Below are 19,342 nucleotides of genomic sequence, written 5' to 3' on the forward strand. Positions count from 1 at the left end.
TATGACTGCATTGTGCGAGTCGACTTGCCTGCACATGCGTATTCTGCTGACCTTGAGATTATCAGAACAAATCTTGGAGATATTTCCTGTCGTCGATTGAGCCTACGATTAACAGATTACGACGACCCTACTTTCTAAATATAGGCTATTAATTTTGGAAACCTTCAACCCGACACTCTGTACTTGTGTTTTCAAATTATAGATTAAATTTAAACTGAAATCTTTAGACTTTCGTTTCTCTGAAGGAAGCCAAGTGATATTGTATGGAGTGGGTGGGAAGCCCCTTTACAGTGTAGTAATTCCAGCTTAATCGGGCTCCACTGCTGTCAATTCTCACCGCTGATATTGCTCACTGCTGCTCAAAAAGGTGGGGAGGATAAGCCGTGGTGGGGATCGTCCGGTGTGTTCATTCGTGGTGGGATGACCTTAGTCGTAGTCAAGTGGGGAACAGTGGCAGATACGAGTGCGTTCACTGTCGAAGAGTGTTTTGTTAGCTTGTGTGTGGGTCCACGAATGTCCACGCACTGGTAAAACATTGGAGAACATTATGAATGATTTCTTTGTGTGTTTTGGGAAATTGTCACAATCATGGCAAACATTGTTGACATGAGAGAATATGCCATTTGCAACGGAAAGCGTTTTTGATACGCCATACAGTGGGAGGCTGAGCAGAATCGCTGGATCAGGCGTGGTTCAGAAGAGTTACCGGCTCCACTGCCTTGGCCAGCAAGAAGCCCTGACCTCACCACACCTGACAACACCTTGCGGTTCTGTAAAATAAGAGATTCGAAAACACAGATACATCAATAATGAATAGCTCCAAGACACTGTTCTGTCAGTATTTGTAATGATCACCACTGATATCCTGGTGTGGATGAACAACCAAACATGGAGATGCATGCATCTGTACTTTGAACATGGTGAAATTCACTCAGACGTTTTCACACAAGACGATTCACACAAGGTAAGTTGCATCAGTCCTAATAACTTCATAACTAGTGTAACGTGACTTCTTGCCCACTCCATAGGAAGCCTAGTCTTACAATGTCTTCACTTGGCGAAAACTCCCAGAAATTTGTCAAAAAGAACTTTTTGACAAATAAAAATTTGAATTTTGTGACATTCAATTTAAGTAGCACACAAATTTGGGGAAGCAAGGGATCTCAAACATCTTCGTCATCTTGGCTCTTAATTTAAACTCAAAATTTTTAAGTTAAAAAAGTTGATACAATTTTCTTTTTTTATCTTTTTTCACTGCGTTTTCATTTTGTAAAAAGTTTATCTTAATTCCTATTAAAGAATATATATTTTTTTAAATTTGATAGTACTAGAAAAAACCCCTGCCTACATGAAAAAATATCATTTTTAAGTATCATAAAAATAAGAAAACTTGTTTAATAAAAATATGAAACAGGATGTACAATAATAATGTAGAGACTATAACTATGAATGAGCTGGGACATTTTGTGGAATGTGGAAATGTAGATTATTTTTATTTTCCTGGAAATACAGCTGTAGAGCTGTATTTCAATGCAAGAAGGAAAGTATGGTAATTGGTGAAAAAATGGTGTATGGGTTTCCTTTCATTTTTTGAGTTTCATGACCCAAGGACCCCAAAAAACAAAAACGTGGGGGTAATGTTCATACGTATGTATGTGTGCTGGTGTGTAAAAAAAAAAAAAAAAAAAAAAAAAAAAAAAAATAAACTAATAACTTTTGATTGTATACATTAATTTGACGAAATTTTTTTACAGAGATTTATGTATATGGGACAATTTGACAAACTTTTGGGATCGATATCTCCAGGGGGTGGGGTAGATAGTTTTTTTTTTGAGTAATTTTCGCAAAATTTTGCAAACATAACCCCACTTTATATTAAAATCAGTATTTGCATGCATGCTTATTTTACTGTCTTTAAAAAAGTTTGTCCCAAAATTCTCTCATTCCTCAAAAATTAGAAAAGCTGCCATACTATTTATTGCATATTTTTAACCCAATTTTTTTTTTATTTCTTTCTTAACATCATTGTAGTAATAGTAGTACAATGTCCAAAAATATACTCTAGGAACAATAATGGTAGTGGAGGAAGCAATCAATGTTTTAAAATATCAATTTTTTAAATTTTTTATAACTTTGTTTATTTAAACATATAATGATAATTTTACAGTAGAATTTCATCATAGATTACTCTGACCCCAAAAATAAAATTAATCTTATGTAACTTTTTTCATGTATCATTTATAAGAATAAATAACCTATGCCAGGAAGGTATGACAACTTTGTTGTTAGCTTATTTGCCTTAAGTTTATCTTGTATTTTTTGTGATTTTAAAAGTGAAAATAAATAAATGAATCCTTAAAACTGGTAAGGTTTGAATACAAAAAGAAGATATGTACACGTATGGGCTACAATGGGGTCACCCTCCTTTTATTGAAAAATAAATGTTTCTTACAAAAATTATTATAAACTCTTAAGTTACAAGAGAAAAATACTTGCTAAGATGCACCAAAAGTGAGTAAATCACAGTAAACTTGTTTCTCTAAGCAGATGGAAGGAAATCCATTTACAATTTTAAAATATAATTAATTATGTGATTCGTTTTTGCCATTTAAGTTCATTTCTTTTAATTAATCCTGAATGATTAAATTTGAAATAATAAAGTTGTAAAGGTGGGGGGAACATTCCTCTCTGTAAATATTTTATAATAAAAGCTACAATATATTTCAGTCATGTTTTTTCCATGAAAGTTTCATTAAAACAGGAAACAGGTTGCATGATTAATGTAATGTCAGCTGATAAAATTGAAGATAATGGGCTTGTTTGCATAATTATTTCTAACTGCTAGTATGTGAAAATACTGTATTATGAGCAAAATGTAAACTAAAATTCAATCTTATGTGTGTATATTGTAATAAATAATGTAATTTTATTACATCTATTCAAGGAGGGGCAACATCTCTTTAACAAAGTTGATAATTTCATCTACCTTCAAAAACAGCTGTTTTTTTAAATATGATTTAAATATCACAATATTAAAATTTTTATTATACAAAAGGAGTTTGAGGCTAAATAGTTGGTTAGCAGGAGGTCAAAAATGTCTCATCATTCTGCTTTTTATTTATTCTGGAAGGGAAATTATGTTTTGAAAAAAAAATAATTTAAATATCATTCTATTTTGATATTTGCTGATGAAGGGAGTTGGGTCCTAGGGTTTCTGAATAAGCAAGGAAGGGACTTAAATTTCATGATGTCAAGTTTACTAAAGGTCACTAGAAGTAGAAGGTTTTTTGATTTCTATGAATCTTTGGGATATTGATAGGGAATTATATAATGTATATACGTCTGATTAAAAACGTTTTAAGCATAGGTCCACCATAAAATGTGTTCTGATTCTTTGTGACTGGGGAAGAGGATTATCACCAGGTTTACTAAGGATATGAATTCATGTTATCTCTCTGAGATTAATATCCCTTTATTAACTTAAGGAAGATATTAATTATTTGACATTTTTTCAAAATGTATATCTTTAGGGCTTAGTAAACATTTAATGGTGTCAGAGATGTTCACTTCCAATGCCTTCAAGCCTTTATAGCACTCATGATAAGAAAACTTAAATATTATAATATTTAAACTGTTCCTTTTCAAATATTGTTCATCTAAGAGCCAATTAAAACTCAATGTTAGCATAGAATCCAAGCCTCCCTTCTCCTTCAGGTACCATTGATTCATTGGTGTTCTTTAAATTAAAAAAAATTAAATATTGCTTTATTTGAGGATAAATTATTCTGGAGACATATGCATTTAATATGAATACTGGACACACTCATTGATAATACCTCAAATCACCAAGCCAACTACACTCAGCTTTTAAAATTCATTCATTCACAGATTACTCAACATAACCATGTCACCAGATCATTACATAGAAGAGTTAACGTTGTAAAACCAGACAATCAAATCAAACACTTTATCACACTTTCTTTACATACTCACAAAATATTTGAAAAAGTGGCAGACAACATGAAAAAGCAGGACTCAGATTTCAGTAGAAATAATAAACAAGAGATAAATATTAAAAAATACAACTGCCCAAAAAAAAAACATTGCTGACAAACACTGCTCTTAATATAGGATAATTACTAACTAATATAGGATAATTAAAAAAAACATGGGTGACAATTTTGTATATAGTATAATTTTTCTCAGACAGCACATATAGACAGCATATGTCTATAATAGACAGCATATGACACTCCTGGTAACTTAAGGATTCCAATGCGGGGTAATATATCTAAATCGGTTCAGCCATTGAGCTGCTATGGTAGAACAAACATACATACATATACCCTAAATACATTACACTTCTTTTTGGGCAGTTATGTAGTATAACACAATTCATCAAACAAATGGAGGTCTCAGTAAAACATAAATTCTATTGCTCCTTATACAAAAAGTCCAACAAAAGAGACAACAGTTTCAAAAAGAGCTGACAACACAGTTGTTTCTGATGCACAGCTTACACACCAACTTAATTTAAAATATTTTTCATTTTATTTAAATATAATATTTTTTTGTTTATTTAATTCAATGATTCTAACCAAAGTACATGCACATATCATATTTAATTAGCGTGGGTGTGGTGGTACTAGTGGTGATGGCCGGCACTAACTAAACTAATGTAATCTCACAACTTACATAGAACAAATTTCACTTGTATGATCTGTAGAGTGGTGCAGTCACAAGGCTTAACACACCAGATGCTGAGTAAACCAGAAGCTCAAGTATGAGACCATTCAGATCGAGTTACTTTTTTACACTTTAAATATTATTAATTTATTTAATTCTACCGCTCACCTGTGACATCACAACACATTCCAACCCCCATAGGGGAAAGACAACCACCTTGTGACGTTACCGGTCGCCACACCACCCCCTTCGTTCCAAGCCCTGAGGGGCTTTACCGGAGGTCGTCTTTAGACCCTCTAACTGATTACACCTCACAGTCATCAGCCAGGCCTCGGTCGGGATGCCACTGATATAAATGTCTTCTTTTTTTTTTTTGGTTGTTTGTGGGTGAGAAACGCTTGGGCGTTATCATCGCCCGGTAGTTATTATTAAAATGGTAATATAACTCCAAAATAATAAGCTATACAAGGTGTAAACGTAATATTAATCATATAATAAAAATTTACTAAAACAAACCAAGAAGGCAAAATAAAACCCAAAACTAATATCACAGACAAAGTTGATAAAATATGAAAGATAAAATAATACAATAAAGAAAGTATAAAAACTTACCTAACTCTGATGGGTTGTGCAAAAATCCCCACCCCGGATAGTAAAATTAAACACATAGAACTAAAAAATCAAATCGAAAATAAAGGTTAAAATTATTAAAAAACTTTCCTTACAGAAAAACATATATAAGAATAGTAAATCCTTTGCAGTAACCCAGTACTATGCAAAAAGAGAAACATTCGCTCCAAAACCCTGCCATCATTGCCCAAGACATCACGAATGCTGCTGGGTATACTAAACTGACGACGCAACGCCGCATAACATACGCAGTCCACGAGAATGTGGTGCACAGTCATGCGGCAGTTGCATCGTATGCACAGGGGTGGGTCTCCTCCTGACATTAGATATTCGTGTGTGATCCTCGTATGCCCCAACCGTAACCGGCAGAGGACCACTTCCTCACGACGAGAGTTCCTGCAAGAGGAGCTCCACGGCAACACAGAGTCTTTAATCCGTCGAAGTTTACTATCGACGGCAGCCGTCCAGCCACTTTGCTACCTTGCTCGCAGTGATTGTTTTATATGATTAATAAAATCAAAGGTAGTAACTCTGGTGGTGAAAGGAGGCTGAATACACGCATCTTTCGCAGCAGAATCTGCCCTCTCATTACCAAGAATCCCAACGTGGCTAGGGATCCAGCAAAAACCTACCCCCTTGTTTCGTTTTTCTAACTCAGCGATTTTATCATAAATGACAACGACGACAGGATGTCCGGAATAAAGGTTTTCCAACGCCTGGAAAGCACTGTACGAGTCACTGCAAATAAGAATGTTCCTATATTTAGGGCCAACGATACATAGAGCCCTATCCACAGCGAGTAGTTCCGCGGTGAACACACTCGTAACACCGGGTAGGCCAAACATATAAGTCTGTTCATTGAAAACAAAAGCACAACCAACGTTACCGTCATGCTTCGACCCATCAGCGTATACCACCACGTATGGGTTCGACTTGGTGAGGAGAAACTGGAACACCTGCTGGTAAACAATAGGTGACGTTGATTGTTTATCATACGTTGTAAGATCAAACGTAAAATTTACATGGTTTATTCTCCACGGGGGATTCGAGCACGGACATGATGGAAAGAACGAGGGAGTGCCAACATTCATATGCTGCAGCAGACGTCGTGTACGGACACCCTTCCTCAAATTAGGATTCTTAAGAACTGGGTCAAAAGCTGGGTGATTCGGCTGTCCGCTGAGACGGGCAAAATAAGATAACAAAAGCTGGTCTCGTCTATCCCAAAGTGATGGCTCGCCACTGTCTACAAGTAAGCTTGCGATAGGGCTCGATCTAAACGCACCCGTCGCAAGCCGAAGAAAAGAATGATGCACACCGTCCAGCATCTTAAGTACGGTTCGACGAGCTGAAGAATAGGCGACACAACCATAATCCAAACGGGAACGAACAAGGGAGTAGTAAAAACGTAACATACACGACCGATCGGCCCCCCAGTTGGTGTTACTTAGGACCCGCATCATATCCAAAAGTTTGGAACACTTTCTCCTCAAATCCCTCATATGTGTGACCCAAGTAAGACGGCTATCAGAAAGTAAATCCAGAAACCTGACGTAAGTAGAGACAGCAATAAGTTCCCTGTTCAGAAAAACCCGCGGATTAGAAGGGTTCCGTAGCCAAGAAAAGACTACACATTTCGTCTTGTCGGGTGAAAATGTGAAACCAGTAGTCCCTGACTAAGCCTCAAGGCGAAACATAGTATTCTGCATCAGTCGCTCCGCAGTGGGTGTAGAGCGGCTCGCAACTAAATAAAAAAAATCATCAACGAAAAGACAACAAGAGACAGGAGCCTGTACACAATTGGTAATGCTGTTTATGGCCACAGAAAACAAGGTGGCACTTAATAAACTACCTTGCGGTACCCCATTTTCTGAGACGACACTGTCTGAAAGTGAATCGTCTACACAAACACGAAACGTCCGGTGATTCAAGAATCCCCGGATAAAAGCAAGCATGTTGCCAGTGATCCCCCACCTCCTAAGGGTGTTAAGAATGCCACGTCGTCAGGCCATGTCGTACGCCTTTTTTTATATCGATAAAGATAGCAACGAGGTGTTGGCGGTTCAGGAAAGAGTTTTGTATGGCTGTCTCCATCGACACCAAATGGTCAATGGACGATCTCCCATGTCGGAAACCACACTGTTCCGAAGAAAGAAAGCCATGTTTCTCTAAGTACCACGCAAGCCTGCGGTTCACCATCCTCTCCATTACTTTACACAACACGCTTGTTAAAGAAATAGGGCGGTAGCTTAAGGGATCGGTTTTCTCTTTGCCAGGCTTTAGTACTGGTATAATAAATGCCTCCGACCAGTCGGGCGGAAAGACTTGTCCGGAGAATAAACCATTGTAAATACTCAAAAGATGTAGTGCTGAGTCAGGAAGGTGCGAAAGCATACAAAGGCGAACGTTGTCCGGTCCAGGGGAAGTGTCACGTGAGTTCGTAAGTGCGTGCAACAATTCTTTAAGTAAGAATGGAGTGTTCAATTCATCCGTGCTTTGTACCTCTGAAAGTCGTAACTATATGACGAGGTGAGAGACACCGAACGGAAAGATTTCGCTAAAGTATTTGCTACAGCCGAAGATGACGTAAGGAGTTCCCCCTCATCGACGAGACCGAGAATAGATTGCCCTGGCGACCTGAAAATTGCATGGATTTTTCTCCACACAGTAGACGTGGGAGTAGTACGTGAGATGGAGTTCACATACTTCGTCCATGAATTCCTCTTAGCGGTCAAGAAGACCCGACGGCACACTGCCCTAGCCCTGCGGTACATATCTAGATGTTCAGTTGTAAGTCTATTATTGAATTTGCGTAGTGCTCGCCGTCGATTCCGAATAGCACACTTGCAATCATCACTCCACCACGGAACGGAAGGACGTTTAGGATTACCCGATGTTTGTGGGACATATCTGCTGGCAGTTTCAAGTATTTTGGACGTAAAAGAGAAAAGTTGCTCAAGGATGTCCGCACCGACGTCACACTGCGATTGGAAGGCCATACGATATCCATCCCAGTTCGCCTTTTCGACAATCCACCTCCGTGGCCTTCTCCGAACCTCGTGGTCCACACCGAAACGAAGAACAATTGGTTTATGGTCGCTGCCATGAAAATCATCACAAACAGACCAATCAAAACGAGGGCCGGCGAGTAAAGCAAATGTCTCGGCAGACATTTGCATCAGTAAATACATATCAAATTTCGCCTTCACGTAAGCCTCAAACAGACATCTTCACATCCAACCTAACATGATTCCCTCAAACTAACTAACCGAAACCGCGGAAGCGCGAACCCCGTGCCTAGTACAGATTTGACAACACCGTTCGTGACTGTGAATGCCTCAGAAAACGAACGAGTTTAAAGTTAAATGAGTGCTACACTCATACCAATCAAAATTATGTTTTACCCAACATAGAAATTCAGACCTACACCCAAATAAGTCGACCAGTTTAGGTCACCTAACAAGGGGAATGCAACCTCATTCCGGTCGACGCAGGAGCCGGGGACAAACCCCTCACCACCGCCCGGTCCCATCATGGTGTCTCGCGTGGCATTACCAAGTCACGATCAGGACGGCCACCGACGAAGGGAAGCCACACCTCCGGTCGAACGGGTACCATACCTCGCCAGCGCAGCCACCCCCACCAGATGGAGCTCCAAATACAATCACAAAAAATACCAATATAACGATGCTAATGTGCTTACCTCCAACCAATCCAATGCTTAAGCCGGAACCCTAGCTACCCGGGATCCTACCACGATCTTGTACCTCGATTAAACTCCCTCTCAGACCTACACATCGCAAGGGCGCGAAGAAAACCAACCACTATAGACCATTCCTCGCGGGACATCCAGTTGATATGGAGTTCCAGAAAGGAATATACTCTCGAGTTCCTTAACAGCTCGTGAACGTTCGACCTCGTACCGGGGACAGACGTAGAGGACGTGGTTCACTGTATCATCATTTTGATTACACTGTAAATGTTAATTTCTAGACTTGAATGCTTGAGTAAGCAATAACTTCAGTTGAAACCGCAGTACAACAGCAGCACTAATGGAAGATGATTACCATGATAATTTGAAAAACTTTTGTTATAAAAAGAAATACAAGGAATTCAATTTTGAATTCCCAAATTCAAAATTGTAATATCAAACAAAATACTACAAACAATATTTTTTTTTTAAATTCAATAATTCAGTTTAATTTTTATAATAAACATAATTTTGTCTACCAATTGTCATAGGTTACAAAACATAAATTTCAAAGCAAATCTTATCAGTTTTCTTCTTTTTTTTTGTTGTTGGAAGAAATTACAATAAAAAAGTAATGTACTGGTGGTTATTTCTTCAAATTACTGACATGAATTTCAAAAGTCTGTAAGTACTGGCGCATGTGATACAAATATTTATCGCACTTGAACACACTCAGATTTATTTAATTAAAAAAAAGTGTTTCTTTCTAAATGTGTCAAAATGTGGGCCCAAAAGATCCTTAGTTTACTGCCTTGTGGGCACATAGTTGCTGGATGGCTACTGTTTTCAGGTGATAAAGATACTCCTTTTCTTTAGTTTGTTTAATTTGGGAAAATTTCCTCACACTTAAAAAGTTATTTATTTTTACGTTTTTTTTCTTTTTTTAGCAAAATTTATTTTACCTTTATATAGTTTCAAAAATATCAAAAATGAATTACTAACAAATTATTTTAATGATTACTACATCTTACTTTCATTCTTTATTAATATAAATAAAAAGTATACAAAGTCTGTATAAGAAGTATTTTAAATATTCTGATTTAAAGAAATGTTTAACATACCAGTCTTTTTACCCGCATTTTGAGCCCACAGTATAAAATTGTCCAAATGATTCTTTTTATCCAAACTTGCTTTACAATCCTTATTTTTTACTGTAGCTTGTATACCAACAGAATGATAGTTTGTTTTTACACCAGAAAATAAAGCTGTAGCTGAACCAGCAGAATCTGGTACTTGTTTATCAACAGCATAGGTCTGAAAATAAATTTTTGTATGATATAAAAATTTTAAGTTAAAAAAATGCAAATTTTTTTGTGTATGAGATAACCTATATAATGAATTATACGTTTCAAAATAACACATGGAGATTTTCTACTTAGGATTCACAGATTTAAAATACCTAAGTTCATTTCCTACTATATATATATATATATTTCATATGTTTTCAATGCATATAAATCAGTATTTTCAAAACAATAAATCACATTTGTGTATGCTCCTCCATTGTTTGTACACAGTTTTATCAGACACAAAGTGAATCAAGGGATCACAGACAAAACAACATTCTATGACAGCAACTCCTCAGCACTCCTTAGTTGCAAATACAAGATTTTTTTTTATCATTCCTCAAAGGGAGTTGTCACAGATTAAGTCTTTTTTTTTATCCTCAAGGATCACCGTTAGGTACTGCTTCAGAGGATGAGATGAATGATATGTAGCAAGTGAAAATGCCATGCCTGATCGGGATTCGAGCCCGGGACCTTCGGATGAAAGGCCAGGCCAAGACAATACACTCGCACCACGGAGGCCGGCTGTTAAGTCTGGCCACTGAATTTTGGAGTCCCTACAAATCCACCACCATTTAAAACATCCCTTACTGACTGAGGGTAATGAGCTGGAGTTGAGCCTTGCAGGAGAATGGTAGTTAATTCCAAATCAATCAATCAAAACTGAAAAATAAAATAATTTTCAAGCATGTTAAGGTTTGAAAGGCTCTTTGCAAAATGATTTAAGCTCTTTCAAAATGGTGTGATTTCCTTAAAGCCATGTCCCAGTCAAAAAAATTAATTAACACAAGCAGGTTAAGTTTTAAACCAATGATCTTTTTTCATTATTTTCTATAATGAAAAGTGTTGAACAGGGAATATTAAACACTCCAAATTTTGGAGTGTTTCTTGTGATGGTGCTTCCTTACCAAAACGCTGAATGAATCTGTCTTTTATATTCTCATTAGCATTTCTACACTCATGCATCCAAACACTAACAGCAAAAATTTCTTCAACTGAATATTTGTTTGTGTCAGCCATCTTAACTCATCACTGCAGAACTCAACATTCTCATTGAACACATGATTATAATTTCAACCTTCCAACAAACCTGGGACTTTGTTGAAAACCAAACCTGTTTGTTTTATCATGAAAAAGGACTTTGTTGTCACTTTCCAGATAGTGGCCAGACAACTGGCATATATATATATATAAAATACATTTAAAAAATCTGTAAATACTGTTAGATATTTTAATGGTTTTGGTTCTAAAATTGTGTAGTGTATGTAATTCTAATAGTGCATAGATATGCACAGTTGATAGTTAAATTTGGCAAATTACAGTTAATTTAATACAGTACAATATAATTTTTAATTTCATCACTGAGTAAATCGCAAAGTAGAAATTTTAGTTTACACTTCTTAATTTAGAATTGCTTTTTTTATTATTTATTAGATTAGGTCTTTAAAGTAATGTATTTTAGGGAATGGTAAACTGATTGTCATTCTTGTCCCTTTCATGTTATATTTTTTTGTCAAGAGTTTATTTATATTTGAATGACTGATTGTAAAAAAATCAAAAAATCTTACTTTTACATACATTTCATTGCATTTGTTAAAAATAATAATTTAGTTTACATATTTAATTTTAATTCAATACATAAATATTAATTTAATTTATTAATGTTGACTCTCGCCAGTTGATCTTCATAAATGGATGTTAGAACAAAAGTTTTCTTCATAATTTATTTTAAAATTGTTTTTTAAGTTTATTCATATCATGTGAACTTATGAAGCTGTTAAAAAAACAAAATTCATTAATTTTATTATTATCTCCAAAATGAGAGGAATGATTTAAATCAAAATCACTGGAGTTTCAGCATCAATAAACGTACAATTGAACAGACATGCTTAGTTAAAAACATTAATAACTGGGCTGAAACATGTCAAAATAAATATAAGCTTCTTTATTTTTTTAATGGTTATTTGTATTAAACTTAACTATGTTAGAAAGGATTAATAGGTCTTTACTCCATGAGCAACTCAGACCCAGGTTAAGTTGATCTTCTTGTACAGACACTGATTATAAGTCCCTGAACAGTTAAAAGGCACAGCAATCTTCATCAAATCATATAAATATCAACAATGTAGTAACACAAAGAGCTACTCTGATCATTAACACAGATATAAGGGGCATTTAGCAAAAAAAACCTGCAGAAAACCCCCATCAAAGTATCTTAAATATAATGCAACTAATACTCTTCTGTATTACTGTGCAAATGCTTTATGCTTAAATGCAGAAGAGCAACCTGAGGGAACTCTTTCATATGTCTACCTTGCCCAGGCTATGGTCATCCTAGCTAAACTCCAGAATTATGCATGGTGTGTGTTGGAAGGCAATAAAAAATGTTTTAATTGTTCAGCCAGATATTCATGTAGGGTATTTCTAATAGTATAATCTAACCTTGCCTCATGCTCTGAGGAAACAATACCTCCTTTATCTTTAGAATGAGACAGCAATAGAAATAAAATTTTTACCTAGACATTTTCTTGGAATTATCATGTTAAATATATGTTATTTAATCAATCTTAGTCCTGAAGCGAGTGCAAGTTTTCATGACTAATTTACATATGGATGGAAGTGTGTTAAATTTTTAGTTTAAAAAATGCAGACCAAAAATATTAGAAAATGCTACTGTATAGTTATTTTTATTGATAATAATTAAATATGTAACAAGTTTACTTTTGTGTAATTTTCTATTTCTCTGTAACAAATTAATATATATTTGTGACCCACAACTAGTACATAAAACCAGTCTGCAGAGACTTTGGTAGATTCAATATCACAAGCAGATGTCCTGATACTGTAAGGTTTTGTCTGATTTTAGACTTACTTTCAGTAAGCTAATAATTTTTTAAATAAACAGAGATACTGTTTGGTCGAAAGTTTCCCTTTCAATCAAACAGTATCCCAAACAAGATACAATGTATATATATAGTGCGACAATAAAGTAATGAGACTGATTTTTCTTTGCAAGATGTGGCAACCCTGCACCTTGCGTAGGCACACCATCTTTGACCGTGGTCTATATGCTACTTCTAGTCCAAGCGGCATATTGATGCAACTGCTCAGTCGTGAGTTGTGGTGTAATAAGTGAACACGTATTTGTGTCTCTCGTCACAGAAATGAAACCGCAAAATATTGCGCAACGGTATGCCATTTCTTTTTGCGTTAAATTGGGTGAAAACGCGACGACAACTTATGGTAAGCTTCAGAAGGCTTTTGGAGAGGACGTTATGTCAAGAGCTCAAGTTTTTCGGTGGCATAAAATTTTTAGTGAAGGCAGAACGAATGTTGAAGATGAAGACCGCAGTGGACGACCATCAACCTCACGGACAGATGTCAACTTGACCAGGGTGCATGAAATCTCTACGATCTGATCGAAGATTATCCGTGAAAATGATTGCAGAAGAACTCAACATCAATCGAGAAACGGTTCGTCTAATATTAACTGACGATCTTGGTATGAGATGGATTTGTTCAAAAATGGTCCCCAAAAATCTCACACAACAGCGAGAAACACGGAAAAATGTGGCAGCCGATCTGTTAGAGCAAACTGAAATCAGTCCAGATTTGTTGAGCCGTGTTATCACTAGTGATGAAGGTTGGTTTTTTCAATACGATCCAGAGACAAAACGCTAAAGTTCGCAATGGTGCTCAAAGGGATCACCCAAACCAAAAAAAGCTCGCATGTCAAAGTCAAAAGTGATATGCATGCTTGTGTGCTTCTTCGATTCAAGGGAATTGTTCATAAAGAGTGGGTGCCTCCTGGACAAACAGTTAACCAATATTTCTACAGAGAAATTTTAGAAAGACTTCGTAAACGAGTTCTTCGTGTCCGTGCCAACATTGCTGATAATTGGATTCTGCATCACGATAATGCGCCATCCCATACTGCTCTGTCAGTACAGAAATTTTTAACCTCAAAACAAATTTCAGGATTACCACAGCCACCTTATTCACCAGATATCACTCCGAGCGACTTTTTTCTATTTCCAAGAGTCAAAATGGCGGTCAAGGGACATCATTTTCAAACAACACAAGATGTCCAAAAAGCTGTGACGAGGGTCTGGAGGATATTACAGAAGATGAGTTCCAGAAATGTTACCATCAATGGCAGAAGCGCTGGAATAAGTGTGTGCAATCAGAGGGGAACTAATTTGAAGGAGACAACACTAAACATGACTAAAACGGTAAGCAACATTTTTTTCACATCAGTCTCATTACTTTATTGTCGCACCTCGTACATCACAATTTAAACTAAACTGACTTGAAGAGGAGAGTTTCTGGTAGGCCTGCATAAAAGTAATATATGATAATCAATCATGAGTAATATATGATTCAATCATGACCTCATGATATAATAAGCTTTTTTTAAACAGGGAATCCCCACTACACCATGCTAATGTTGTAAGAGTTGGTCTTATTACAGTTTTGAATTTTTTACTGTATCATAGTATTTTCAGTTCCTTCAGAACTTTGTGGAAAAAGACATTTAAAAGTATTGCTCTCATAACTGAATGAAACAATATTGAGATTAAAATAATAAATTAACAATTTTCAAATAACTATATATATATATATATATATACAGCTTAAAATATATGAGGCAATAAAATAAAACTTACCTTGAGTAAACCGACATGTGGGAAATTATCAAAAGTGAGCTTGCTTTGTTCTCCTCCTTTATAGATCCTTGCTGCAGTAATGGTATTTATACCCATGCCATCACCAATAAACAAAATAATATTTTCTGCATTTCCAAGATTCCATTTAACTTTAAGAGCATTTTCAAGTTCTTCTTTAGCTACAGATCTCCAAAATTCTTTATCTGAAATTTTGTAAGAATATAATGAAATAAACATAACATAAAACAAACCTTGGTAGCCCTTTAAATTAATAACAGAAAAAATTAAATTAATTTTTAGTCATTGCAAAACAACATTTTTAATATCTTTTTATTTCCTTGCACGAAGTAACGGAGGTATTATAATCGCGAAAAATTTAGGTTTTCAAATTTCAACGGCAATTATCCATTTTGACCATCCCTGAGTCCATTTTGACTAGTTTCGGCGTGACGTCTGTACGTACGTATCTCGCGTAACTCAAAAACGATTAGCCGTAGAATGTTGAAATTTTGTATTTAGGACTGTTGTAACATGTAGTTGTGCACCCCCTCTTTTGATTGCAATCGACTGGGCCAAAAAAGCCCAAAACCGAAAACATTTGGATTTTGGGCTTTTTCTTAAATGCAGTAATAAGCCCTCGTTGAGAGCTTTTCAACGATATATCATAAGTGGTTCTTATTTTCATTGGTTCCATAGTTATAGACAAATAAAAATTTAATTAATGAAATATTTATATGTTACATGGGGAAGGCACATCGGTTCGAATCCGACTTCATATACATATATTTTTTTTTAAATTTAAATATATTGATTTATTAATAATTAATAACCTCTGATTGTAACAAATTTTTAACAATAAATAATAATTCAATAATAACAATAAAAAAATGAGAAGTTATTATTAAAATAAAATGTTATATACTTTTCATTTTATTTCAAAAATTTTTACAATCAGAGGTTAATAATTATTAACAAATCAATATATTTAAATAAAAAGAAAAGTTAAAAAACATGAGTATGAAGTCGAATTCGAACCGATGTAGGCATGATTATGGATCCGACACTTTCTCACTTACACTACATGTCTACTTGAGCGACATGAAACAAAATTAAAAATAACAAAATTATATAAATGCTAGGACATTTTTTAAAACAAAATTATATAAATGCTAGGAAATTTTTAGGGTCATTTTCTGTGAGTATAATAGAATATTGCGTGTTAGTATTTTGTGAAGACACGTAAACAGTGTTATATTCACACACGCAATATGGTTGTAATTGGTGTCCGGAAGCCCATGCCTTCCCCTACTTAGCTATAGTAAAATGGATCTTAGGTGCCTGATTTAAATTTTTATAAAAAAGGTCACTATAGTTATTTTCTTTCAAAATTAGAAATAATCTGCTTACGATAAATAATTTCTTTTTAAACATTAAGCACCATGATCTTAGTATATTAGAATAATTTTATTTCCAAAGCCTATCTTGTTTTACCTTTTACGCACTCTCAAACGATTAGCCGTAGAATATTGAAATTTTGTATTTAGAACTGTTATAACATCTAACTGTGCATCTCTTTTTTTTATTGCAATCGACAGGGCAATCGATATAGAATAACTGACTGTTATGTTGGTAATACCCATGTATATTATATCTGATTATTTAATATTAATTGGAAATTATAATTTAGAATCGTATTATTTTTGGATTTTCTTAGCAAAATCTAAAAATTGTAATTTATTTTTAAAAAATTCATTTTATTTAATTATTTGACGGAACAATAAAATACAATGTTATGTTGGTACTAATTGTACATTTTTGAATTGTATTCAATTTAAAGTTTATTGTTGAAAATTATTTTATTAATTACCAATGGCATTTAAATTCAAATAATATATATTATTTTTAATATTATTATTACATTTATAAGAATGATTTGTAAATTATTAATTTGAAATCACTTACTCTATCCTTCAAATTTCTATTTCTATTTAATAAAAATGTAAGTATCTTCAATATGACATCTTTTTCTTTTTGTTATGGATAAGTGATTCTGGTCATAGAAAAAGTATAGTACACAACTCGACTTGTAACACATATTACACACTCATGAAAATAAGTAACTTTTTTCACTTGTGTGTAATAAGTCTTATTACGTAACATACTATTCAAGATCGTATTATTCGTATCTTTGTGCTGAATCAGCAACAGTGGGGGCCGTAGTTAAAATTAGTGGAGGTGCTGCTCCAGAAAATTTTTAGCCTTTGTTTTAAAATTGTGTAAAAAGAAACAAACATGTATAAAAAGGAAATTTATTCAGAAACTTGATAAAATCCTAAAAAATCAAAATCAAACATTTTTTACTTACTTTAACCTAGATTGTTACAACCCAGGCTTGATCTATTCATTTAAAAATGAAATCCATTCTTCTAGTTTTGAAAAAAAAATTAATCAAATAGAATAGCTGGAAGCAGGATAACAATCGAATTCTACAATTTATCACATTCAAGAATATGGTACACGGTTTTTAAGCACAACTGGCGCGGAGAAAAAACTACCTTCCACCAGCACGCCAAGGTCAGCACTGCGGGAGAGACAGTGCTCTCTTCCTTGCAGCCTCGCGTGCAGCTTCTTATGTGCGCATGCGCACAACAATCAAACACCACGTCACTGGAACTGTGAAGCACACAGTCCCATACAAAGATTTTTGTATCTTTTTCAGAAACTAGGAAATGGCTATTAACACTAAGCTACAGGATTTATATTGTACAAGTATAAAGAAAGAATTAAAGAAAAAAGGACTCATTGTATTAAATGTTATCGATAATATCAAGTGGAAATAAGGACTACTGCAGTTCCACAGTGCCTATACACGAGCCGCTATTGTATGCTGATTAACAAAATTTTCAGATTTCTGGTTTATCGTATAAATAAAAGTTATTAATAATTAAACTATTACATTAAACTACTCCTGTATTCTGGTTAAATAAAGTTTAATCATTATAAGTTTAAATGAAATGCAGCAAAAAATGTGTATATGTAATTTAATAGGCATACAAGGAAGTTATCTGATCTGTTCACATCAGATTCTTTATAATCATATTGTACTGACTTTAGAAAAATAGAAACTAAATAGCAAAACCGTATTTGTGTTTTTTTATCCTATTTTAGAGTACTTCTATTTCATGAAAAAAAAATTATTTCCAACTAAAAAGAGACAAATTTTGTTATATATGTTTTATTAAGAAACATGAAAATTTTGTTTAATTATAAAAATTATCTCATTCATGAAGAAATAATTCATGAAATAGGGTGTTAGTAAAAGTAAGCTTGTAAAAAAAGATTATCAGAAAGGAGGAGGTGATGGAATATTAAAAGGTAATGTCCAATTTAGTCATGTTTGAAAATGATATAATAAGAAAGTTTACTTTGCCACTGGCTAGCTGAGTCTTAAGCTCACTGGAAATGTTTATTGTGGCATATTCAAATAATCGCACTTATTTGTACTCCAGTAAAACAATGTTTTTCCTCTCTAATAAAAATTAATTTTTATTTCTAGTTGCATAACAAAAATTGAGATTTTTAAAACATGATAAAAAGTTGTAGATAATGTTTCTCCTTTCTCTCTCTCTTTCTATCCTTGCTTTGAAACAGTTAGAAGTTCTTAAAAAAATAAAATTAATCTAACTTTCTTTGAATGTTATTTTTATTGAAATCATTAATTCTATCCAGCAGTTCCTTTTTAAATTTTTTCTCATCTTGATGGGGTATATTTTTCCTTGAGATTAACATTTTTTTCAATCTGTCTTCAATACTAGTATTAGTAACACCTTTACTGTCATATTTAATATATTTTTGGTAGCACCATCATATTTTCTAAATCTTTTATTATGACAATACTTGAATTATAATTGAAAAAAGCTTCTTTTTCTTTAACCGGTTACTACACTAATATTAAGAACACACAGCCTAATTGAACCGTAGTGTAATAAAAATAAACTGTAGTTTTCACTTCACTAATTTATTTTTCCAGAATTAAACTAATAAATTTCTCCCATGTAAATTCTCTTTCGTTACATGGGAGAAAGAGAGAGAGAACTAACATCTGAATAAAATAGAAAAACAACCAGTGTGGGAGCTTTCAAAATAAAATGGTGAACAGTTTGTATACTATAAATAAATTTATGGATTGGCGATTAATTAAAATTTATCTGCTATGAGCTTAAATTTTTACAAGCCGATTCTTCATTTTTCTTAATGTTATAATTATATATATTTTTTTAAATAGAAGAATTACTGATTATTTATTACAAGCAGGACTGATG

The 19,342-nt window shown here is 34.2% G+C and overlaps 1 protein-coding gene across 1 annotated transcript in view; it reads right to left on the reverse strand.

The window, feature by feature from the left end:
• LOC142333098 (alkaline phosphatase-like) overlaps positions 1-19,342 on the reverse strand; it is a 63,633-nt gene that overhangs the window by 21,199 nt on the left and 23,092 nt on the right. Inside the window, exons 2-3 of the mRNA XM_075379989.1 lie at positions 15,021-15,223; positions 10,129-10,321 (exon numbers count right to left, since the gene is read on the reverse strand). Coding sequence (XP_075236104.1) covers positions 10,129-10,321; positions 15,021-15,223 — 396 coding nt within the window. The remainder of the gene's footprint in view (positions 1-10,128; positions 10,322-15,020; positions 15,224-19,342) is intronic.

Source organism: Lycorma delicatula, chromosome 1 (genome assembly GCF_047948215.1).
Source record: "Lycorma delicatula isolate Av1 chromosome 1, ASM4794821v1, whole genome shotgun sequence".
In the NCBI taxonomy this organism is placed as follows: domain Eukaryota; kingdom Metazoa; phylum Arthropoda; class Insecta; order Hemiptera; family Fulgoridae; genus Lycorma; species Lycorma delicatula.